At 40.2% G+C, this 26259-nt stretch overlaps 2 protein-coding genes across 11 annotated transcripts in view; both read left to right on the top strand.

Annotated features, from left to right (window-relative positions):
• Positions 1 to 6117, top strand: part of phactr4b (phosphatase and actin regulator 4b) — a 31221-nt gene extending 25104 nt beyond the window's left edge. For 5 of the 10 annotated variants that reach the window (XM_034697960.1, XM_034697959.1, XM_034697963.1 and 2 more), the window contains 9 exons: positions 142 to 273; positions 1378 to 1900; positions 2353 to 2657; positions 2763 to 2961; positions 3158 to 3213; positions 3591 to 3652; positions 3740 to 3877; positions 4047 to 4123; positions 4615 to 6117. In XM_034697960.1, coding sequence (XP_034553851.1) covers positions 142 to 273; positions 1378 to 1900; positions 2353 to 2657; positions 2763 to 2961; positions 3158 to 3213; positions 3591 to 3652; positions 3740 to 3877; positions 4047 to 4123; positions 4615 to 4630 — 1508 coding nt within the window. In that variant the 3' untranslated portion in view covers positions 4631 to 6117. The remainder of the gene's footprint in view (positions 1 to 141; positions 274 to 1377; positions 1901 to 2352; positions 2658 to 2762; positions 2962 to 3157; positions 3214 to 3590; positions 3653 to 3739; positions 3878 to 4046; positions 4124 to 4614) is intronic. The other 5 variants (XM_034697967.1, XM_034697965.1, XM_034697966.1 and 2 more) reach the window with 1 other exon arrangement.
• A 1788-nt stretch (positions 6118 to 7905) lies between these two features.
• On the top strand, positions 7906 to 15826 carry rcc1 (regulator of chromosome condensation 1). The gene is made up of 10 exons (XM_034698198.1): positions 7906 to 8037; positions 10021 to 10117; positions 10321 to 10508; positions 10616 to 10795; positions 13218 to 13314; positions 13416 to 13538; positions 13658 to 13798; positions 13979 to 14098; positions 14571 to 14723; positions 15067 to 15826. Exons 2-10 carry the CDS (start codon positions 10039 to 10041, stop codon positions 15240 to 15242), a joined length of 1257 nt encoding a protein of 418 aa, XP_034554089.1. The 5' UTR covers positions 7906 to 8037; positions 10021 to 10038; the 3' UTR covers positions 15243 to 15826.
• Positions 15827 to 26259: the final 10433 nt, after the last annotated feature.

Genomic DNA, 26259 nt, shown 5'->3' with positions numbered 1-26259 from the left:
AAGTAAATCAATAGAGGGTAAACAATGATGACATATTTTACAACAACTCCCTGATGGTGCATTGACACAACAATACAGTACCACCTTGAACATGCATTAATCAAACACACCAGCTCAAGGCATCCGTCTCCTCCCTGTTAGTCTCCGCCCTGCAGGGGGGAGAGAACGCTCAGCTTCCACTCTACTGGTCCTGCTGGAAGCGAGAATGCGACTACGATGTCTACCTGTCCCTACCTGTCTACCTGTGCCGGCGGGCTGGAGGCCTGCGCTCAGGTAAAAGGATACCTCCTGGTATCTCAGTGGCCAGGGTGCCAGTGTCTGGAATGCCCCCTCCCCCCCTCCGATCCTTAAGAGTCTGCGTTCTTCATCATGTTGCCTCCTTTGAAACTGCCAACATATTTCCCCTAATGCCAATAGCTTGCTGACTGGCCGTGTTTGCTTTTCCTTAGATGCTGTATATAAGAGTTGCATGCACATACTGAGCTTATGATGAGTAGTCTGGTTGTATATGTACAGTATGAGAGACAACTGCGTGTGTGGGGTTAGACTTTAACGCTGCTCTCTCTCACTTCGCATGTGAATGAGGGAGAGCAGTCAGCAGGTTCCTGCTGTGGCCTGCAAAACATCAAGTGAAGTTTATATCCACTTAGCTTCTGCTCAGCTAGAATAGATTGAGGGGATGGATGGATGGATGGATGGATGGATGGATGGATGGATGGATGGATGGATGGGTGGAAGGATGGACGGACGGACGGATGAATGGATGGAGAGGAAAAAGGATTTCCACATAATGGCTTTACTTGTTTTAGAAAAAAAAAAGTTATCCAGTTCAATCTATGCTACCGCATGTTTCAAGGCTGATAACACTGATCTGTTATGATGCATCTAAAGCATATCTATGGCTTAACTTGGCTTTAAAGACATTTTATACAATGTTAAGATTTATTTGTGAATCCACACATGTGCATGTAAAACAATTAGCAGGTTTGCATTTGAGCTTTTTGTCTTTCTGCATTTTAAGGATGCTTTAAACGCAGTTTGATGGCAGGTTTAGTTTCTGGCTAAGTAGAGCATGTAGGCTGTATGTCTCTCCTTTCCCTCTGTTACCTGGGGCACATGCTGCACACTGGTGTATAAGGGCACTGTGTGCATTCATGTTGACATGGTCATGTGATCTGACACACTGTACACAATAATGCTCAGCCACACATGTAATCCCAATGTTTGCGTGTTCACGTGTACACATTTTGGGTACATTATGCAGGCAGAGCTGATGCATGTGCACTCCTGTCACATAGAAAAATAAAGCCTTTCTTGCAGCTTTCTCGCAGGTCAAAGCTATGGCTTCTTGGCTTCATGCTTTTTATCATTTTCCAGGTGACTTCACTCAAGGGGGAGCCAGCCTTGTGCCAGCCAAGCCGTCTCCTCCGATGCCTCCAAAGAGGACCACTCCCGTCACCAAACGCATCACAGAGGACCCCTCTGCTTCGCATCCCATCAACCCCTCACCATTCTCTATGGAAGACCACAGAGACCTCTCTATGGCCTTCCAGCTGCCTCCCCCTCCTCCGTCCCCTCCCTTGCCAACACACATACCACCGTCTCCCCCACGCCAACACATACACTCCCACCACCTCCACCATCAGCACTCCTACCCCCACCCACTGCCTCAGCCCATACCTATGCTGTTTGACCCTCCAAGCCCAACCAATGAGTCTCCTCAGCGGCCGGCTCCTGTCCCACTTCATATCATGATCCAGCGAGCCTTGTCCAGTCCCGGCCCCGCCCAGCCGCATCCAGACGGATCACAGAGAGCGCACACACTACTTTTCGAAACACCTCAAGAGTACCACGGAGATCGTGGTCGTCCCCTTCCTGTCAGCATCCAACCTCTGAAACTGTGAGTTTCTCGTGAAAAATAATGAAAGGCTTTTATAAAGCAAAGCTATCATGTCAATAGAAACAAGCTAACTTGACAAAGACAGCATGATGCTGAAATATGTGAATGCTTTCTGCAGAGATTTCATCCATTTCACCAGTGATTCATCTTTTTATGTGTCTGTGATCATCCTCCACATCCACTTTTTTAGCCTTGTACACTCTGTACTCAGGGCTATAGAAAAAACTTCCAACAAGTTATGTTATAACTGATGATGGTAGGATTTGAGTCCTAGTTAAGCTTAAACGTGTCCTCTGAAGGTTTGATACATTTTGATTTGATAAATCTCATTTGAAACATGTCAGACTTGTTCTGGCACAAAGTTTATCTCTTAATTAGTAGATTAGAAACAAACAGATGTTTCATCTCTGTCTGTAATGCTGATCTGTGTGTCAATTTCTTCAATCTATCAGATCTGAGGATGACTATTCAGAGGAAGAAGACGAAGAGGAAGATGATGAGGAAGAGGAAGAGTATGATGGTGAGATTCCCCAGCCAGAGCTGGAGCCTCGGAGTCGCCGATGCTTGGTGGGAGACGCAGGTGTTTGTGTTATCCCAGGGGGAAACAGCAGTGAGGAGGAGGAGGATGAGGAGGAAGAAGAAGAGGACGATGAGGACAGAGATCATGACATGCATGGGGATGACAGCGACTCGGAAGGTCCTGTGATTTATAAAGATGATAACTCAGATGAAGATGACGAGGATGAGCCCCCTCTAAGTAAACATGAGCTCATTTTATTTAAAGATACAAACAAAGATGTTAATGATGTTCCTGGTATCAGGAAATCTGTTAAAAACACATCTTTACTTGGCTGTTATCCAGGCGCTTTGGCCAGCAGGGTCAGAAGGAAGGACACCTTGGCTCTGAAGCTGAGCAGCCGTCCCTCTGCCCCAGACCGGGACAGGTTCACCCATGACAGGATCTGCAGGGACGACCAGCCTCCAGGACAGACCGGCCTCACCTGGCAGAGCAGGGAGCAGTGGGAGGCCATTCGCACACAAATCGGAACTGCACTCACAAGGTAAAAACTGACATCACTGTACTTAAATACAAATTCTAATTCTTTATATACTCTTGTACTGACAGTAGTCTGTGTGCATTTCTTTAAAAAATCAGATCTTTTCTTAGATCCTTGTCCTACTTATTGCCTGAATGACAAAGTGATGAAGCTGTGTAAAAATAGTCCCTCTCTTTTTTCTTTTTTTTTTCCACTTCAGGCGACTTAGCCAGAGACCCACTGTAGAGGAGCTGGAGCAAAGAAACATCCTTCAGCGTTAGTATCAAGTCCTTATTATCTGTTCACCTTTGCCATCACTGAGCCCTGTAATGTTAAGTGAAGATAGACATTGTGTTTGGGATCTCGTGTCTTCTTTCAACATTTTTTTGAAGATAATTTGCCTCTGAATTATCAGTGGTATTTTAATAAAGCTATGTTTTTACATTCTTCAGCTAGGCATTTGACAGAGCCACATTTATACATGCATTAATAGCTAGACCTTACACTTAATAAGACAGTTTGAAACCTGGATTACAGCTCAGCCGTCTAATTTTGGATACTGCTTTTACTCTACCTTTGGTGCACATCACTCAAGGCTTATACGGTGCTTCTAAAAAAAGCTCTTTGATTTTTTTTTCTCTCTCTTTTTTCAGCCAAAAACCAGGCTGACAGACAGGCTGAGGTTCGAGAGATTAAGCGGCGGCTGACCCGGAAGGTGAGGCAACACATCCATAACAGACATCCCTCTGTAAAATCATATTTGCTGGATATCAAACTGACCTAAAAACTCTGTTTGTTGTAGCTAAGTCAAAGACCCACAGTTGCAGAACTACAGGCAAGAAAAATCCTGCGATTCCACGAGTACGTGGAAGTTACAGACGCCCAAGACTATGATCGCAGAGCAGACAAGCCATGGACTAAGCTGACTCCCGCTGACAAGGTATTCGCTTAGTTTGCCATCTCCAGCGAGCACTTAGCAAACCCAGTGAACGTACGACACATCTCACTGCAGTGGAATGAACCTCACATTATATTAGCATCAAGCCTGACACTAAGCACAGGTTTCTTTTTAAGTTAAAATTTAACCAACACTGTCTTGTTTTGTCTAGGCGGCTATCCGGAAGGAGCTCAACGACTATAAGAGCACTGAAATGGAGGTCCACGAAGAGAGCAGAATATACACAAGGTGCACTTTTATCTGTTCGATACTGACATTGTAATTGTTGTGTTTTCAGCCCTGGTTGATTTGGTGAAAAGTGTTTCAGTTTCACTCAAGGCCTCTCAATGAAACATTGAGTGTTTAATCTCAACACTTTAAATGTGGTGCAAGTTGGCATTAATAAAAGTAACTCCGACACGTTTTGTACAGCGTTCAGAGAAACAGTGGGACTGATATTTTTTGATCACATTGAAATAGTAACATTGGATCACTGAGGTGTTCATATAAAGGCAGTTTAATCCTGCATAGAAATGTCAGATTCTGCCAACAACAATCACATGTTAAATATAGAGACATAATTACATAATGATAATAGAAAAAGCCTCTTTCAAGCAATCTCATGAAAAATGACAGCTGAAAAACTGTGGACCATTAAAAGCATCAAACACAAGGTTTGATTACATAAAAATGATGAATCATGTATTTTCATGCCTCATAAGTTATCTTGTTTTGTTTAGGTTTCACCGGCCTTAGACTCCACCCTCTCCCCGGATATGAAGCACTTAAAAATCGGAGTCCAAAAGCTGCTTCCTATGCAGACAGACTTTTACGTTTCCAGAATGTAATGTACAGTTAATCAGGGAAGCCTAGAACTGACTGAAACAAGGATGCTTCTTGTTGCCCTCCATCGTCCTCCCACTCCATTGCTTACACTAAACTGAGGAGGTGGTGGGTGAGGACCAGATGCAGTATTTCTCCCGGTCGACAGGGGGAACCACGTGCCAATGAAGAGGAGAAGAGGTAGAGGACCTACAGGGCTTACTCTCAGTCTGCTGTTATGTGGTACCCCTCAGGGACTTGGATCTAGTTACAACCTTTAATGCGGCCTCATTCTGTGTTGCCTTTTTTTCTGAACTGTATATGGAAAAGCTCATTCATCTTGTTAATGTAATAACATACAATAATAATAGTAATAATAATGATGATGACTTGTGATACTCCACGCAGTAATAATAGATAAGAGAAAAACAGGGAGAGCGGCCTGGAGGATGAAGACTGGGATATTCTGCTATAGGACTGGACATCTCTGGGATATTGTGTATGTTTTATAAAATTGTGTACAGACTGCTATTGTTATACTTTAGAATGACATTTGGAAAGGTCTAATTACAAAATATTCTGTGACGCACAAAATATTTTTATTGTAATTTTGATCACGAGTGGTGACAGATTTTATTTGAGCCTTTTTATAATTTGGCTTGCCTGTATTTATGGTTGTGATGTGAGGTGGCCATTTAAGCGTCAGTTTAGATATAGAGATGTGTAAAGGTCAGGAGGCTGTTGGTGGGTTTTTTTTTTGTGTGCCAACATACCCAATGCCTAAAGGACTTAAGGATACTAGTCCTGCATACCACTAATTTCTGCAATCCACTGCATGAGCCAACACAGAATCCAATGCCACAGGATCTGGATCTTCTCTTCTTTTATACTTTTTTTTTATGAGTTTTGTACTTCCCTTTAAAGATTAAACAATACAATGCATTCTGTAGCCATCTGGAATAAGGTCAAGCTTGATAGTTACATGTAAGTTACGGTTGGTGTAGATCAGGGATCATCCAAAAAATCAGAAAATGTATAAACGGTCAACGGGGTCATATTGGCTGGAGCCTTTTGAAACTGCAGAAGTGTTTTATCTATTGTTGTCTGGCCAGTAGCTTACAGGGTTCTCTCTTTATGCTGTGTACAGGTTAATATAGATTTAACTGATGCTTGTGTATATCTTGTCTTCCTTTCATTTAAAAAGAAAATGTTAAATATAAAAGTATTATAGGTTGCTATTTTTTTAAGCACAAAATATTAGTTGATGATTAAAACGCTACAAGAATGGGAATATGAAAGTGTATCTTTTCTGTAAAACTTAGTTTGTTTTTAATTGAATGTGGAATTGTATGGACTGAATTTCCTTTTTATTTGTAAATAGTCACACCTGGATCTAATTAAACTAATTACAATTCCTTGAACTCTCAGTGCTATGACTTCAAACCTGGCTCGTTGCGTATTAATCCTGACTCTTTTAGCTCTGTAGTTGATATTTCAATTGGAGTTTGAAGTGAGAGTGCTGTGCTGCAGTGACACCCAGTGGCAGAGTGGGTTTCTGCCTTTCATTGGCTTAATCTGGTTTTCATCTTTTAGAATCTTGAATTTCTAAAGCTTAAATCAACGTAAAATGTGAATAATGAGGGCAGATCTCATCATATTGCTTAAAAAGAAGTCTGGGATTTCACAAGATGGATGACGGTTTAAGGTGGGGAAGTGTTATTCTTGCAGCAATATACTATAAGGGTAAAAAAAAAATTCCAAATCGCTTTTCAACAAATGCATAATTTTGAGTCATGTGAAAGAGTTTCCCAAAATGTTACTTACAAACAGGATTATTATGTTTACAGTGATAGATAGGTTTCAACACGTTTAACAACCTCAAAAGAAGACTGAATACAAACTAAAACTATTTTTAAATCTACATAACTAAGGGCCATTCTGTAATTATTTTAGGTATATATATTTGTCAACCCAATTTCTTAAAAGACAAGATTTAATGTAAACACATTAATATAGGCTACAAAAAATTACATTACTTGTATATAGAAATGAAAAGAAAATGAGCCATTAATCTGATCCATTTCCATACACCACTCTCTTAGCATCTGGTAAGCAGAGATGTATTGTTGAAATTTAATCACAACTCCTGTGATAAGTTTTTGACTGGTTGAAAAACACAAAAATTGATACCAATGCATTTTTTTTACCTTAAGAAAAGACTGTAAGGAACAACTCTGAGTTTCTCCCTGGAATTTTTTTTTTTTGCAGATATCCCAAATGTTCATTCTGGATAGGAAAAAGTATGTTGTGATTTCTGAAATTGAATGCCCAGTGCACATGGATGGTAAAAGTATATCAATCTAGGTATTAAATGTTAAACGGTCTCTTACAATAATATCTACCTAGATTTTGTCTAGGAGAAATTAAGTTTAAGATATTCAAGGTGCAAGATTCAAGATTCAAGAAAGTTTTATTGTCAAGTGAGCTCACACACACAAGGAATTTGGTATGGTGAATGGAACACTGGCACTTAACAAGACAGTAAGTACAAAACAAGACAGTAAGGACACAACAAGACAGTAAGGATGCAACAAGACAGTAAGGACACAACAAGACAGTAAGTACACAACAAGACAGTAAGGATGCAACAAGACAGTAAGTACACAACAAGACAGTAAGGATGCAACAAGACAGTAAGGACACAACAAGACAGTAAGTACACAACAAGACAGTAAGGACACAACAAGACAGTACGTACACAACAAGACAGTAAGGACAATAAATATATAAACCTAAACACAAATCCAAAAGTTCTAAATTAAAATACTATCTGTACAAAGAAAGGTAAAGAAGTACTTTTAAAGACATGAAATAAGTTAACTTAACCTAAGCCAGAGTGCACATTTAGTAGATGAATATAATAAAACATATATATGTTATGGGATACGTTACAATATTGCACATGGTTGAGGTATTGCACTGGAAATCTAAGTATTGCACATGTGTGTGATATCTTCAAATACAAGTTTTACCAGTAATAGTATCACTGTGGAATTCCTAACTGCACACTACATAAAATAAAGTTTTGACTGATAGACATGCTATTATGGATATCCAAGTTCATGACAGGAGCGGGTTTTTTTTAATTGAACAGCTTGCCACTATACTTGCCACTGACAGGCTCCTTCTGTCACCCCTGCAGCTTTGAGTGCTACTGTCTCTTTAAGAAGGCAGGGTTCCACAGAAAGTGACGTTGCGCGTACGTGCCGCGTGACCTCAGTTTCTTAAGCAAGACCGGGAACAGCCTATGCACGCGAACCGAGAACTCTGCCTGATTACAGGTTTGTTAAATATGAGCTACTAGAAACACAAACTGGAATAGATAAGCATTAATAACCTGTATTTATGGAATATGTGTTCAAATAATTCGACCAATTTAATTATTGTGGTTCATTCATTCCTGAACGCCAATGCTAACACTGCTAGCTGGTGAATGTTAGCACAAGCTAGCCAACAGCCCTTGGTGCAACAAGCTAGTGCTTATAAAGACAAGCTAAACAACATGTGTCGTGTGCCTAAAACGTGAATACTGTGTGCAATATATCATGAAATTGATCGATTACCGTGTCATCGCAATGTTTGACCTACATAAGTCCAGTCAAATGCAGTTAGTGTGGTGACCTAGCTAACTAAATGTTAGCTGGGACACATGGGTTCTGTCCACGTTAGATCACGTCGCCTATTTTAAACCCGGTATGCATATCACTGATGTTAACTAATAAAGCCCTGACAGCATTCTCTAGGCACGTGTCTACTGGATGTTGCTGTCTATCTTGTAGTGAATGACTGTGACTGATGTGAGTGTATCTCTGGGGTAAAGCATAGCAAGTGTCTGTGGATTTATTGGTAGCAGAAGCAGATGAAGCACAGCTGTCTGTGCTGTTAAAGAAGTCATTGATATAGACAGCTGTTGAACCTCAGCAGCTTCTGGGTCATGTTCAGTGGTGGACAATAACAGAGTAAAGTTACTTGAGTACAGTACTGAAGTAAATTTTTCAATATCTGTACTGTACTTGAGTATTATTTTTGGGGGGAGCTTGTGACTTTTACTCCACTACATTCAGAAGACAACTAGTGTACTTTTTACTCAACTACATTTCTATCAATGCTCTAGTTACTCACTACTTTTGCTTTGAAGTCAGCTCATGAATTTCCTTCTCTTTTCTGAAACCTGATCCCTAAGACAGTAACATGTGTTTGTGTAGTTCTGTTTGTCTCAGTGGTTTAGACATACCTGTATATCGTGCGTCTCCACGGTTGAATCTGGAGCAAACAGAGCAGATTTCACTCAGATCAGGCAGTTCATTTAGAGGTGGTAATGATGGCTATAATTCTCTTCATGAGCACCCATGACCATATCTTCAGCCTGAGTTAGAGGTTTTTGAAATGAAGAATGATACGTATCCTTTGAAATGTTCTCCCTGTTTCCCACTCTGCTCAAATATACAAAAATCCACAGTCCAACCTGAGAAAGCGTGTTGAGCTACACATTTCAAACTAAGTTGTCTGTGCTTGGAGTAACTTAGTTTCTGTTTTTATTCCATGGTATAGTTTTTAGAGATTTCAAGTAATGGCTTGTAGATAAACAAAATGTAACCATGTATGTATTCTTTACTACACTTCTGTATTTTAAAAATACAACATTTTGAGTTATTTTAAGAAGTACTTTGAATGCTTAAGTATTTTTAAAAGCAAGTACTTCAGTACTTTAACTCAAGTAATAATCTGACAGAGCAACTTTCACTTGTATTGGAGTAATATTTGACCTGGAGTATCTTTACTTTGACTGCAGTAATGAAGCAGTGTACTTTGTCCACCATTGGTCATGTTACGACCAAAATAAGGGCTGATATTCACTGCTGGTCCGTTGCTTTTTGCCACTGATCGTGTGATTAAAGTCTCAGTACAACCTAAAAAGTGGTTATGTTTTCAGTAGAGGGGTTATGGAATACATTTTGAATTAATCCCAGGTGATAATGAATAACCGCCACTCAGAAAGAGAGAAAATAAATCAACTGGTACATTTCTGAATATAGAACCAGTAAAATGACTCGATCAGTTACTTTATGGTGTGATCTGTTTTCAATGTCTCCTCTGAAACTCTTAATATGTTTTCACTGGTTGTTGAAAGTTTAGTCTGTGAGCACAGGTTGTTTCCCTTGATGCTCTGTGAGTTTTTTTTAGTTACCTCACCAAGTATACAAAACTCAAATGTGTCAGCCTCTGCTAGGTTGTGTTGATCACTCTTCTCTTTTTACCCAAAGCCTTTCAGTGTTTCCATCATGCCTGCTAAGAGGAGCACCAACAAAAGGAAGTCTGATGCTGTAGTTGAGGATGATAAAGGACCAAAGAAAGTGAAAGGTAAGTCGATGGTTCTTCAATCTCCAAAGGAGTAGTGATTACAGACCATTCTAGACTCACATCTGGATGAGTTGAATTACTAAAACAACTTTATGTGAAGATACAGCTACTCATGTCATGATTGTTTTTATATGCAACAGTAAATTTTGTTCAACAACATGTGAAACTATTTGAGTGTATTTATGTGTGAGTGTGTGCTACAGTTTCCCACAGGAGTCATGGTAAAGAAGCTGGTCAAGTTCTTGTTCTGGGTCAGGGAGACGTTGGACAGTTGGGTCTTGGCCAGGACATCATTGAGAGGAAGAAACCAGCCCTTGTTCCCCTGCCAGAGAAAATTGTGCAAGTGTTTGCTGGAGGCATGCACACTGTGTGCCTAAGTGAAACCGGCACAGTGAGTCTCAATCTGTTTTATTTTCAAAGTGAAACTTACTTTGTTAATATCCTTTGTTCTTGAGTTTCGCAATAAATCACTTTTTTCCTTTTTGTCCCATTTTGTAGGTTTACACTTTTGGCTGTAATGATGAAGGGGCTCTTGGGAGAGACACGTCTGAGGAGGGGTCCGAGATGGTTCCAGGAAAGGTGACGCTGAATGAGAAGGTGGTCCAGGTCTCAGCTGGGGACAGCCACACAGCCGCACTCACAGAGGATGGAACTGTGTACATCTGGGGCTCCTTCAGGGTAAGTGACTATCAGCCACCAAGGAGCATGTTTGTTATATGTGAGAGAACTTTTCCCAACTCCTTTATCACTAGAGGTGCACCGTTCAACTGGCTGGTGACTGAAATTACAGAATTTCCACCATAACCTGTGACCAACCAACATAGGTCTGCATGGTCCTGTTGCTATGCTGAGGTCGACACATGTAGCCTGATGTACATCTCCTCCAAAATGTAACTATGCGTTGAAACAACTTGGATTGCATGCCCTGTGATTGGTCCACCAAGTAGCATCGTATTTCCTGTATTTGCAACATTTCCGAAAATCAACTTATGTCAGCTGTGCGTCCCATCAACAACGGCAACATTTACCAGCTCCAACTGCCAACTACTCCTGTGTGCAAACAAACAGAAAACATCGCCGGATCGGTAACAGGCGATCAGACTAGCATAGGAATCACACTGCCTACAAGCGTAGGCGTAGTATTGCAGAGTGTCGGCCACTACTGCGTGGATCTGACACAGAGGTATAAACCAGGTTTTAGATTTACACACTTGAGCCAAGTGCTTCATGCCATACACACAGCAACACAAACGCGACATGCATATACACACACACTCACCAAAAAAACATGCTGCAACCTCCGGTCTCAAAATATGAAGCCCATGTGGAAGTGTTATATATAAATAAGGACATGACTGACTTGACTCACGGTTGGGAAGACATAGCTGTTGGCTAGGAGCCTCAAACTCCAGCTCTTTACGTCACACTCTGCCTGGTTTATTTCCACATTTCCAATATGGCTGCCGCCGTCGATTGGCTTCAAAACAGCGCCCAACAGATGGATGATGTCAGCGACACTACGTCTATATTTCATACAGTCTATGGAAAAAACATTGACCTAAAGGAGGACTGTTCCAATAATTTTCTGCTGCATGAAAATTATGTTCAAGTTGTTCAGAACGATTAATAATGGGAAGACAAGCAAATGACCAAGAAAATAGTGACGTGTGTTTTGATTTTAACTCTTGAAAGCTCAGAAGCACATGGTTTCAGCCAGTAGGCCATGTTCATCCTCATTACAAAATGACATCACGTTGTAAGTAGACTAAAACACATCCAGACATAGATTAATGATCATTGGTAATGACATTCCTAATTGTTTTTGCCTCTCAGCACTTATCTTTCCTGCAGGATTACTCCTTGATTATCATGATGAGTTCTCAATGGCACACTGGCAATTACATCTCTATCACCATTGCCTACCTCCCTCATTCCCACTTGTTCGACAACACTCAGACTCAGACAGGAAATGTTTTCCATACTTGCATTTTATGCCGCATAAACTTCTTTCAAATCTAAAGGAAAAATCTCATCTCCTATTGCATTGCCTGTAATGCAGAAACATGTAATATCAGCGTCTCTGCTGTCAGCCTCAGGTCCTCTCTTACAGCAGCCAGGCTCTGTCCTCTTGTTTCTTTCCCTCCTGCCTGATTTTTGCCACCTCTCTTATTTGTATTGCTGTAATTCTCTACAACATATTCTGTTGAAGCCATCTCTCCACCGTATACTGACTTCTTTTTCTACCCGGTCAGGTTATCTTAACACTTGAGAGAAATCTGGTACACGGTCAATAAAATGTGTAAATATAAATAATAGTAATTATTATAATATATAATATATAATATAAAATAGTATTGAAGCAGCTTGATTAGGGGGTGGGAATCGAAAACCGGATCCAGCTTAGATCTGGTTCCAATTTTTTAATTCTATCGGAATTGTACACCTCAAATGTTATTGATTCTTCTTAACGATTCATTTCCCAGCACCATGTCACGGTACGTTGCATTTGGTCACACACTCTGCGACGCAGAACACCTTCAACCACAAGGAAACATGGAGCGTTTTTCCGCTCCAAATTCGAAGTATTTTCCTCTAGGCTCAAGGGGCCACATCTGGACTCACGCGGCCGAAAATTAGGCACAGAGAGCGGGTAAAATACTTCTGCGATGACCCCAGGAGGAAAAGCGTTTTCCTCTCCAAATTCAAAGTTTTTTCATCCAGGCTCGAGTCAACCTATTGTTCAGTATGTTCAAGTTGGATATATTCATGTTCAGTTCTGTGCAGACATAATTTTGGAAAAAATAAAATGGTTCCTTTTGGTGCGGAAGACTGTGTAGAACTACTTTTCTTCCCCTCAAAAAAATACTCAGGAGTCGTTAGGAGAATTGATAAGGAATTGGATTGATAAGCAGAATCGACAATGGCATTGACATTGATAAAATCTTATCAATTCCCAGCCCTAAGCTTGATGGGATTGATTCAGATAAATCCAAAAATAAGATGATATGAAAATCTTCACATGTAGTTTCATCACCCAAACAGTGAGCATTTGGCACACCCTGGTTTAAATATTAATCGGCCAAACCCATTTTTTCAACAGGATAACAACGGGGTTATCGGTCTTCTGGAGCCCATGAAAGCATCTAACCTTCCAGTCAAAGTCCCCATGACGGACACTGTTATGAGAATTACATCAGGTGAGAACAGCCCTCTCTTGTTGGTCAATTTGTTTAATGCACAGCATATTAACATCACTATTTTTAAAAACTGATTTTCTGCTTTGATAATCCTGTAACAGGTAATGACCACCTGTTAATGGTTACACTGGAGGGAAATCTTTACTCTCATGGGAATGCAGAGCAGGGGCAGCTGGGAAGAGTGCCTTGGTGTTTTTCAGACAGAGGAGGCAGACGAGGCCTTGGTAAGTAACACAAGGCCTCAAAACTTATGATGACATAAAGAGTTGCAGCTTTTACAGATCAGATGTGTTGTCTTCTGTGTGAAGTGTCATTCTGGCTGAATGTGTATCTGTGATTTCAGATCAACTGCTGCAGCCACGGATGGTTTACTTCAAAAAGAAAGTTTCCTTCGTTGATGCTTTCTGTGCCTCGTACCACACCTTTGCTGTGTCAAGTGAGGGGCACGTTTATGGATTTGGACTCTCCAACTACCACCAGCTGGGTCAGTTAGTCAACCCCATCAGTCCTGATATAAAATAACCCATTTTCTGTTGTGACTTTGACTGTAGGAGTATCTTGCATTGATTTACCATTAGCTTTGCGTGAGTTGTTCTTATGTAAAGTTGTGCGTATCTGTGAAGCGTCATGTCCTCACACTTTATTTTTGAATGTATCTCTTCAGGGAATAAAAGCACCAAACCGTGTTTCTTCCCGGTGAAACTGACTTGCTTCAAAAACTCGACCACCTCCTGGGTGGGCTTCCATGGAGGACAACATCACTCACTCTGCCTTGACGCTGAAGGTATGCTCAATCAAACTTTACCTCCAGGCCAGGTCCAATCTAGAAAAACTGTGTGGCTATTTTAAATTTTTATTTAAACATAATGTGAACATGCTTTTTATGGACAGGTGACTGAATAACTGACGTAACAAACAGAGCTTCAGGCATGGTTAGAAAGTGTGCGGAAGACTGAGAAAAAGATTTTGAGACAGCCTGCTCAGGGCAAGACTGTTACCTCTTGCAATGTGTAGTAAGGTATGGGGGTCCCGTGGTGGGGCGAGGTTGTTCCATCCCTTAGCTAGCTGTAGAGTCAATAGCAGAGGTCCAACAGAGACAAAACAATGTTTGTGTGCGTTCTTCTTTTGTACCTGAATGCTGTATGAAATCATGCAGTGACAGAGACTTGACATGATTGAGGTTTGGTGAACAGGAGGGTTTTTGATTTCAAAACAAGCGTCAACCTGAATGTGGATGTGTTGTTTTTCTCCTTCAGGTCAGGTTTACAGCCTGGGCAGAGCAGAGTATGGTCGTCTTGGTCTCGGTCCAAACGCTGAAGAGACAACTGAGCCACAGCCTGTGACAGGGATGGAACCGGCCAGCGGAGTGACATGCGGGGCCTCTGTAAGCTTCTCTGTCACCAGAGAAGGTGAGAAACAGAAAATTTGGCTTCTTGAGAGTTTTGGAACACTTACCTTTTGAGAGAGTTAACTGCAGCAAGTCCTCATATCACAAAGACAAAATGAGTCCTGTGCTTTCATCGTAAGTCATAAGAGTAGAGGTGATCTTACACCTCTATGCTGAGGAAAGGGCTGAAGACAACTATTATATAATTAAATGCAAGATACCTTTTTCAGGATGTACAATGATATCTCTCAAAATAACAGATTCTGTATGATTTGACTTTGATATTTTGTGTCAGCTTTATTTCTCTGATGTTTGTGATATACAAAAAAAGCTGACTCCACCACCTGTTGGCTGTGCTTCTCCAGGGTCTGTGTACGCCTGGGGCATGGGCACCAACATGCAGCTCGGCACCGGGGAGGAGGACGACGAGTGGAGTCCTGTGAAGATGACGGGCAAGCAGCTGGAGAACCGTGCAGTACTGATGGCCTCCAGTGGAGGGCAGCACACAGTCCTTCTGGTCAAAGACAAGCAGGAGAGCTGATGTCCCCCTGAGGCTGAGAGCGATGGGGGATCTTTGGATCAGTTTTGAGGTGGCCTTGTTCACGGTGCCTAAACCTGGGGAAGGGCTTAGTCTTAAATTGACTGTCTGAGCCAGGGGGAGCTGGGGTAGAGAGGTTCAGGCTCTTTTATAAGAACTCCTCTCTTCCTGGTGTGGGGTAACATTCATGGAAGTTTGGTAGATCATGACAAATGAGAGACTATTTTTTTTATCCAGTATTTGATGTTCCCTTTGATTTTTTTCTTCATAAAGAGTCGTTAGTGTGACTGTAAGATGACGTGTTGGTGAATGTGGCGGTTTGCATGTAAGGAAAGAAAATGAGTGCAAGCCTTTTAATGACTTCTCTGAAAAATAGTCTTTTAAAATGTTTTCTCCTCTTCAAAGCAGCATCTCCTCCGACCCTGTTTCAAATGGGACATTTCTAGACAGTGAGTTTAATGTGAGACTACTGTTCATTTTACCAAGGACACACACAGTGTTTCCAATTAGTAACGAGTCGCACTGTATCTCAAGCATTTTGTTGCTTTGCCTGTCTGAAAATAAAGATTACATTGTAGATTTTTTAAGCCTTTTCTTATTCCGTTTAATTTCATCTTCATTATGAAACTGCTCTGATAATGAAACATTGTCTTCTATTGAAATTATCTGTTCATGTTTTTGTTTAAACCATTGAACAGAAAAAAAAAGCTTTTTAAGAATGTCATAAGTGGAAAGTGCGGAGGACATTTTTAAGCTCTTACTGACGGTATAAAGACCAGAGTAGTAGTCCAGTCCTCAATCCTCGAGTTTGAGTCACAAGAAAAGAGACTGAGTCAGGTCCCCATCACTCGAGTCTGAGGTGAGTCCTCATCATTAAGATTTCACCCCAAAATATTCAAGGTATGAACCTATAGTGACTGAATGGCACTTTTTGATGTGTAGAAAACACATTTATTAACATCAGATTCTTAATGATCTGTGTGTCTGAAGATCTGAATGATCAACAAGGTTGCGGCGTTGGGAGTCTTGTGTGAATACACACCGCACTTCTTTCAATGCTCATTGATTCTGCAGCAGTGAGATAACTGCAGGTGTCTAAATACTTAAAAAAAAACAACCTGCAGCCCACCGCTTATTAATCAGACAAACACCTTAAATCCAGTGGTTACGTCCTTTCCATTTTCTGTGCTAATGCTGTCAAAGCTAGTTACACAAGGATACTATAAGTCTGAGTGCTCTAGTCCAGTGGCTCCCAAACTTTTCAGCCCGCGACCCCCAAAATGTAGGTGCAAAAGACTCAACCCCCACTATCCCTCAAAGTGATTTAATGTGGCTTCATTTAGCTGGTCTGTGGAAAATTTGCCTACCTATATGAGCATCTGGCTGTGTTTCATGTGCCGTTATGAATTAACTTACTGCTACTGATGCTTTTGATAATTAACTGTTCACAAACTCTAAACTTAGGAGGCATCTGGCGAAAAGAAAGGCATAGAACTCATTACATTTTCTATTCTCAAGGTTTTATTTCATGTTTAGCTACTATTTTTGTCAATATTTTTTATTATAATGGGTAAAATGTACTATTTTTAGATAACTTTTGTCATTCAACTTTTTAAGTGCATTTTTTTCAGTAAAAATCCACAAGTTAACAAATTACAGTCATGGCCAAAAGTTTTGAGAATGACACAAATATTACATTTTCACAAAGTCTGCTGCTTCAGGGTTTTTAGGTGTTTTTGTCAGATGTTTCTATGGTATAATGAAATACAATTAGAAGCATTTCATAAGTATCAAAAGCTTTTATTGAGAATTACACAGAATTCATGCAGTAAGTCAATATTTGCAGTGTTGACCCTTCTTTTTCAAGACCTGCAATTCTCCCTGGCGTGCAATGCAATGATGGTTGCACGTGTTTCCTTGCAGGTAACCATGGCTAACAGATGAGGAACAATGGTGTCATGCACCATCTTCCTTTTAAAGTGTCCAGTCACTCAATCATGACAGATTGATCGCCAGCCTTGTCCTCATCAACACCCACACCTGTGTTAATGTGTGTGACACCTGTGTGTCATTGAAATGATGTTAGCTGGTCCTTTTGTGGCAGGGCTGAAATGCAGTGGAAATGTGTTTTTGGTGATAAAGTTCATTTTCAAGGCAAAGAGGGACTTTGCAATTAATTGCAGTTGAGCTGATCACTCCTCATAACATTCTGGAGTATATGCAAATTGCCATTATAAAAACTGAAACCGCAGACTTTGTGAAAATTAATAGTTGTGTCATTCTCAAAACTTTTGGCCATGACTGTATATATGAGTAATACAAAACCAACAACAAGAAGAGAATATAAATAAATGCAAAGTAATAATAATAATAATAATAATAATAAGAAGAAGAAGAAGAAGAAGAAGAAGAAGAAGAAGAAGAAGAAGAAGAAGAAGAAGAAGAAGAAGAAGAAGAAGAAGAAATAAATAAATAATAATAATAATAATAAACAGCACAAACAAAAAGGAAGAAAAACACAAGATAAAAAGACATCTCACACACCCCCTATTTGTGTTTCGCAACCCCCACCAGGGTCCTGACCTACGCTTTGGGAACCCCTGCTCTAGTCCAAGTAGAGTCCCCGATCCTGAGTATCAAAGTCACTGTCATTTGGAGCTGTAATGACACTTGGTAGTTGCAGCCCTGTCATGAACTACAGACGTGTTAGCAAAGTGCTTATCTAACAGCATCGTTGCAGCCACACTTAATTGACTGTAACTTACACCGTGAAAACACAGCTGTGAAACTTTAAAGATCAATCTCTGCTTCCTTGTCCAGCCTGTACACTTCCTGTAGTACTGCTCACCATCATTAGTTCTGCAGACACCACTCACTTTTTCTTTTTTGTGCTCAGTGCTTAAAAATAATTATTTTCCAGCATATTATGAACAAAGCTGTGCAGCAGTCACACCATAGCTGCTTAAGTCCATTATGCATGCAGACAACACATTCCATAAACATAGTCATAAATGTAAAACAGAAACACTTAAGAATGCAAATGATGCTACAAGTACAAACATCAAAGCTGCAGGCCTTTGTGTTCTATCAGGGGTAAAATGCACAACGTCCTTGCTCATCCCATCTTGCTTTCATCTGACCAGAAAAAAGGACCTATGATGAAGTGAAAAAACCCTTGTGGCAGAAAGCTTCTCAAACTGCTTTGAAGTGTCTTTCGTAAGCAGTTAATTGATGTGAGTGAAGCTTGTCCGTTGTTTGTGTGTTTTAATGCTGTTTGTCTGGTGACAGAGAAGTAATGTCAAGAATACATTTGAAGGTTTCCTGCTGTAGAAGTCTCTTAAAGCAAACTGACAACTGTGTTCAATGCTTTTCTTCTTCTTCTCGTGTTCACTCTTCTTTAATTATATACTTTCTCTCAAATGGTTCTTTGTTTGAAAAGAAACATGGACTTTCTATAACAGGTAAATTGTTACTTTTACCTCAGTCTAACCTACAGCACTGCCACACACACGATTGCTTGTAAGACTTTCCTGCTTTGAGAAAAAAAGGGTCTGTTTTGGCAGCCGCTCGACCAAAAAGGACCATTTGACATTTCGCTCTGTAATGTTGCTGCAATTTTAGAAGCTTTCTCTGACAGGTCAGCAGCTCAGTATTTTTCAGGCACAACTTTTTTCTCTCCTGAAAATCTGCCTTAGTTTGATGATGAGCACAGAGCAGAATAAAATATTCACTCATATTATGATGACATTGATTTAGGGGGCCTTTAGACATGCACTCATTTTGTCCTCACCTGCTGTGCTTGTGTAAACAATGAAAACATTTGTTTTCAACAATTTCATCAATCTTCACTCCACACTGAACCCTTTTGCACCTGCTGAAATGTTACTGCTGCCTCTCTTTCCTTTGGTTTTTGCAACTTCAGGACTGTGAGACTTCCAACACAATAAAAGCCACATGCTTTTCAGGACTAAAATAAAACACTCCTGGTGCAGATGCAGGTACACAGGTCTGTTTTTACAGCTGCAAAGTAAAGCAAGTCTTCAAAAGCATCCATCTTTGACAGCTGTTAAAAGCTTTCCACTTGCTGGAGTATTCAAAAGCCAGTTGGGCTCCAAAAAGAGCAAACTAGTCGTACGTTTTTCTGCACAAAGAGAAACATTCATACAGAGAGATTCGGCAGTGACTTCCTGCGATTAATTCCTTTCACTCTTCCGAAGTGTAACAGGATTTTTCAATATGCAGGTGGGCTCTAATCTCCTCCCTCTCTCTAAACTAATCACAGAGGAGACCTAGTCGTCTCGGGCACCTTCATCACCACACATTCACTTTAATAACAGAGACAGCCGAATCATCCACAGAGCTGTGCATACTGCTTTCAGACTTCTTCATTTTGTGAGTGAAACAGGCTGCATTCAGGAACAGCCTCATCATCATGATATTAAAATAATTACTTCACAAAGGAGCACATTTTGCACCGTTTATTTCTGCCTTGATTGGGAAGTTCAGTCCTCCAGTTGCCCTGCTGCTCACTAAATTAACTTGTCATTTCAAATTGTATTGAGTGCTTCTTCTCAAGGGTGTCTTAATCAAGAACCTAAAGTTTCTGATGATTTGTGTGCCTTGGTGTGGCTCGAGGGTGTTTTCATTAAGTGGTCCATCATCTTGAGGAACCTGTTGAATGTTGAGCAGCAGGGGAGGGAGCTGTTCTCCACATAATTTCCTCTGTCTTTCTCTCACGCACAGACAAATTACACACAAAGGCAGAGTTTAGATGCAGGGGGAAAAAGTATCCTCTAACACATTTAAAAACACTTAGTAAATCTAGTGCTGCATTAACACGGGTAGGTTAATTTGGCTTTAACAGCTACTGGACTGCTGTACTTCTATCGGGTGTGCAATCTAAACCACAGGGACTTGGAGTGATAGAACCATCTATTAAGTACAGGCAGAGTGGATGATTGATAAGGTACGATGGCTGGGTGGATGTGCAGATGAATGATTTCTCTGGACAATACATGAAGAGAAGAGAGATCAATGCCTTGCCTTGAATACTCAAATACAAAGTGCATGCATTAACTTACAATAGTTATGCATCCTTTATGTTCATTATGAAACTATAGGCTTGTTCAAGATAAGGCATTTAAATCTTCAAGTGATTACCTGAAGTAACCTCCTCACTATTCTGCTTAAAGTTTACATCAGCCATAAAAAAAACATCATTCTCTGTTAGAAAGTGAAGCATACGGAGGGGGGAGGATGCACTGCATGTTATTACTACTCGGCTACGTAACTTGACACCCAGCTGTGTTAAATACTTGATTCTGATTGGTTGAAACCCCTTAACAGTGGTAATCAATTCTGATTAGCAGGAGCAACTTGAGAGACAACCTGATCACACACAACATATCAAATCAATCAGCTGAAAGGATTCTGGCGGCTCGTTTTAGTTTTTGATTTCCCCTCTTTCTGTTGACATTGTGGTAGAAGTGCTAGTTTTTGATAAACAACCTGGAAAAGTTGTTTGTATCTTTCACCTTAATATTCCTCATAACTCAACATTTATTCAGTCTTTTCCATCATTTCTGTGTTCAAATGTCAGATGGTTCAAAGTTTCCATCAACCTTATATGAGCTAAGCTGCTACCTTGCTGCTCTTTACCTTCAAAAAGTATTACGTCTCAGGAAAAAGGAGTTTGACATCTTCAAAGAGCATCTCATTCATGTGATTTCACTCACTGATGCATGGAGTGATCTATGAAGTCCTACAACCAGTTAAAGACTCAACTGTTGCCATGGCAGAGTCCATGTTGTTTTGACTCTGATAGGAGAACGGCTTACTTTGAGAAAAACATGTATTTCTGTGAGCGTGTGCATAGGAAATCAAATAGGGTATTATTATCAAATGAGTACCCCTCTTGCTGTTAAGCTGCTGGTACTCCTCGCCTGCGGATCATACTTGTAATTAAAGCAGATTGCCTGGATAGATTGAACTCCTCGTCCAGCGGGCTGAGGGCCCCTCAGGAGCCCCACAGTAGAGGACCAACAGCTGTGCAGGGGCTCTGAAGAAGGGCCGATCTGTTGATGTGGTATGTTGTTTGCAGATCTGTTATGAGGAGCAGATGACAACAGGCATCAAACCACACTAATGAAGGACCATGGAGTGTGACTCATCCCTTTTATACACATTTCTTGTTACACATTAGTGTCCCATTATTTCTGTGCTTATCACTAATAAACTTCCAGGTCCACTATGATTGTATAAATCTGTTGATCTGGGTTTGACGATCAAGGACTGGATGAAACTATTTGTGGGAGGAAAGGGGGTCCTTTAAGAGAAGGTGAATTGAGATTTGAATTTCAGCTGAGGGTAAAAAAGTCTGACTTTATTGGAAGAGTAGAGCGAGTTCTCTTCTATCTGAATGCATTCCTTTATTTCTGCCTGCCTTTGTTTTGTAGTGACTTTATTTGCCTTTAATAGAGCATTAGTTATCGAACATTAATTCACAGTGACTTCATGCATTAGCTGATACGGCCAACATTAGCTAGCCATATGAATCCAGCAACAACAATAATGAGAACATTTTTTATAAGTACTTTTAATACATAAAATGCACCCTTATGTCATTTACTGTACAGCAATTACAAGATGATGATGGCAATATCAAGAAATTATAAAAGATACAATACAAAACAGGAAATAAACACACTGAAAATAAATAATCTCCTTTCCTCAAAAACACACAGCTAAGTGTAGCTCATGTTCTTTAGTTTCAGAGGCTTTGCAAACACATCTTTGAAATAAATGTGTTTTTCCAACTAATGTATAAAGTGAACTGTGACTTCAGGTTCTATAACCAATGCAATAACCCTGACTGCTGGAACAGAACTCAACCAATGTATCATGATGTTGCAGAGGTCTCGGTAGAAAGTTCAAAGTAATGATATTAATCGGTGGAACCAAAGATTTTGTCTTTTTGTGATACACTCTACTTCTATGTAAATACTTTGAGCATTGATTCAGGGGCGAGTCCAGGGGTGGCCTTAAGTGGTGATGGCTCCCCATGAAATGTGATTGGCCACATAAGTGTCCACCAGACATCCTGTACTATGATTGGCTCTCTGTCTTGTCAGAAACACGTTAACTTCTCTTAAAAAAACTAGTTTGGCTGTGTTGCAAAAGGCTACATAGAGCTTTCATTGCACTTCAATTTGGCATCTTTCCTACCCTTGATTTTGGGATTTGGGATCAACATCTTTTAAAGATTGAAGCTGAAAGTAATTTAATAATTATTCTACTCTAAAGTAAAGGAAATACAGAGGGATATGACAATAAAATAAGATTAGTGGGCACGGAAAAGACGAATAAATGTTGTTAATTAGTGTGTGCTGCAGACATACTTCATGCCAGCCCTGCAAAAGCTAGTGCTCCAGGTTTGGTCAACCCAGACAAATAGTCTGCACCCCTGCCTCTGATTACTGTACTTTAAGTCTTTCTCTGACAGTTTGGTTTGTTATGCTAGTGGCGCTAAATCATTCAGTGTAATGCTCACAATGAGACTTTGCCAAGGAAAGTGTAAACAAAGGCTTCTGTGTAAGAGTGCTTCGGTAGCTTTGTCTGAATGTAACCTGGTGGCAGCCGTAACAGGCATTAAAAGATAGCTGTACTGGAATGGTGAAACATCACTGAAGGTATCATTTCCTTTAGTAAGTCATATTGTTCATGTTTTTTCACAACAGCTCAGCAGAGTATGTTTATTTAAATGTTATGAAGAGGGATTAAATCAGGAGGACGGTTCAAACCAAACATTTCTCACCCTTTGGGGAGGACTTGTGTTTTTAAAAGTGAAGTATAAGCTTCAGCCTCACCTCAGTCAATTATGACTCAGCTGGCAGATGGCACCCAGTTTGAATCTCAGTCTGTACTCCTCTCCAAGAACTGAAGCGAGAATGTTCTGCCTATAGAACATGTAGTAAACAGCCTGAGGGTTTTTTGCACTTTTGGCATTTTGTACACACCTCAGGCATCCAGGATCATCTGATTGTATCCCAGCACAAGGAAGATTTTTTTTTAAGTCCACCATCAAATCATCACCTTGAAATCTAAAGGTGTGTGTATTTTCCTCTGTCAGTCCTGTGATGTACAGTATGGTTGTGAGTCATTTCTGACAGGTTGTTCACTGTCAGTGAGGATGGTGTGCCGTGTGAAAAGCCTCACACACAGCATGTGGTTGTCTACTGTTGAGTAGCCTGAAAGTCTGTCTTGTTAAAATATTAGCTCTGCAGTATTACTGCAGAGTCGTGCTTACCACCGAGCAGCCAAGCAAGGTGTGTTCTCAGTCGTTTTCAGCTCAGGAGTAGGAACTCAACACAGAGTCTAAAAACCTCACACACAAGGAAACAGACGACACAAAAGCTATCCACCAGATGAAACAGAGAGGAAATATGTGGCTTTAAAACTGTAGAGTAGCTCTCAGTTTTTCATGCTGCAAAGGGAATACTCGCTTCACAGCGGTGATTCTCTCTTTGTTCCCATTTCCATGTGTTAATTTGTTTGAGTGCATGAACAGCAATAGTTAGGGTCAGAAGATGAAAGCGTTTAATTATCAGCCTGTTTCTCTGGAAGTGGTCTACAGTATCTCTACGTGTAGCTGTGTGTGTCTGATAGGGAAATGATTGAAAAGAAATGCCTCTTGTGTGTTCTTCAAACTCAGGGAGAAGACGATTGGATTTGAAATAAGACCTGTTTCTGTATGCTGGAGATTACATTTAGTCTTGAGTTGTCAGACATGACAGTAGCTTCTGACTGCTCTATTGAGTAAAGCCTTTTGGATTTAACACTTTACAAAGCCAGCATGCAGTCTAGTCAGGCTAGGAACCAGCTTATAGTCTTTAGCTAAATTATTCATGTGGTTGTTTCTTCTTGTGTCATATACACAGTGGAAATATAGGCCAATCTATGTATGTTTAACAGGACACATACTATATACTCTGAGGAAATTTCCTCACAACCAGCCTCTCACAAATGTCACCTCCTATCTCATCTGTCACCGGCCGCTTTGTGAGCAGTCTCTGAGATATTTAGATTGAACCACTCTACACTGCGTGCACAATTATTAGGTAAGTTGCATTTTTGTGAATATTTTAAAAACTAGCAGTCGTTTTCAAATTTGTCAAGAAGTCAGATAGTGAATATATTTCTTCAACTGTGTGGTTAAAATGATGCTTTTCAAAGTACGTTTGCTGTATTTTTAAATAAATGCAGAATCTGCAGAAATGAGCGTGCCAAATTATTATGCAAGTTGGTGATGTCTTTAAAACATTTCAAATCTAAAGTGTTTCTCAAATGTCCAATATAACCTCCTTTTCTTTCAGTGAGGGTCAGAGGTCACTAGTAAACTGATTTAGTGAGGGTTCTGATGACTTCTCTGCTGACACTGTGAGCTGCACCTTGTATGGCTTTCCAAAGAGGCTCTTTTGAGCTGTATTTCTTGCCATTCCAATAAATTATCTCCGTTATTATTGACCACAAGTTCTCAGTCGGGTTAAGATCGGGTGAGCAGGCAGGCCAGTTCATGAGGCGATCCTCTTTTGTATTTTCCTTCATGGAGGAAAAGACATTCAGCCAAAATGAAAAAGATGCTAGTGTCCATGCATGAGCACAATGCACCGTCACACGCCTCACATTATTCCCAGGACAGGATGGCATCTCAGGGCTTTAAAGAAGATCGCCTCATGAACTGGCCTGCCTGCTCACCTGATTTCAACCAGACTGAGAACTTGTGGTCAATACTGAAGAAGATCATTTACAGTAATGGCAAGAAATACAGCTCAAACGAGCATCTTTGGAAAGCCATACAAGGTACAGCTCACAGTGTCAGCAGAGAAGTCATCAGAAACCTCACTAAATCTGTTTACCAGTGACCTCTGACCCTCACTGACAGAAAAGGAGGTTATATTGCACATTTGAGAAACACATTAGATTTGAAATGTTTTAAAGACTTTAACAGTTTTATTTTGTATACAAATGTAAAGAAAACTGTTGTTTTTGTTGAAGTTTGAAAACAGTTGTAGTAAATATTATTATTTTCAATCAATAGAACGTTTAAAATGGTGCCTAGTTTTTAATTTTTACAAGTTATATGCTCTTATCACCAACTTGCATAATAATTTGGCACGCTCATTTCTGCAGATTCTGCATTTATTTAAAACTACAGCCGAAAAGCATCATTTTAACCACACAGTTGAGGAAATATATTCACTATCTCACTTCTTGACAAATTTGAAAACGACTGTTAACATAGTTTTTAAAATATTCACAAAAATGCAGCTTACCTAATAATTGTGCACGCAGTGTAGTTGAAATCGCAGCTTTTGACGTCCACACAAAGAGAGACGAGGGTGACTGATTCCTTCTAACCGCTGTTTCTGTTCCACGAAACATCATCAGTCTGTGAGCAGCAAACGAGTTCAACCCTTTAATGTGTGCAAGAAATTCAATCAGAGAACACATAATCCATGGAGCATGCAGAAATAGCCAAGAACGTGTCGAGTGATAGACATGTCTCCATCATGCTCACTCACGTCTCATTTAACTGGGATTGTGATAATGGTTCTCACATCATGACTTTTTGCACTCTGGTGTGACCTGTGCAGTAAATTCTACAGGAACACATTCAGTTGAATCTTAATCATTGTGAGTTAAGCTAAGATACAATTGAATTCCTGTGATTTTTTTTCAGGATGTCATACAAACTGATCACAGTGGTTGTCTGGTTTCTATCAGTTCAGGGTTTGGGCCTTTGTCCTTTGTTAATAATACCCTGTGAATTGTGTGGAAATCAAGAAAAGAATATTGAGATCCTCATACAATTTATTCCAAAGAGCCATGTTTACAGGTAATGTTATTGTCCAAAAACACTCACATAGGCTTCTGTTACATTTCTTTTGTTACAGCTCCTGTATGGAACTTTTAAATCATGTCGATTATGGCGCCCCCTGTAATAAAAGATGTATCATCTTAT

The sequence above is a fragment of the Notolabrus celidotus genome, chromosome 12, assembly GCF_009762535.1.
Source record: "Notolabrus celidotus isolate fNotCel1 chromosome 12, fNotCel1.pri, whole genome shotgun sequence".
Classification (NCBI taxonomy): Eukaryota; Metazoa; Chordata; class Actinopteri; order Labriformes; family Labridae; genus Notolabrus; species Notolabrus celidotus.
The sequence above is the reverse complement of the archived record's forward strand: the minus strand, read 5'-3'. Positions and strand labels throughout refer to the sequence as shown.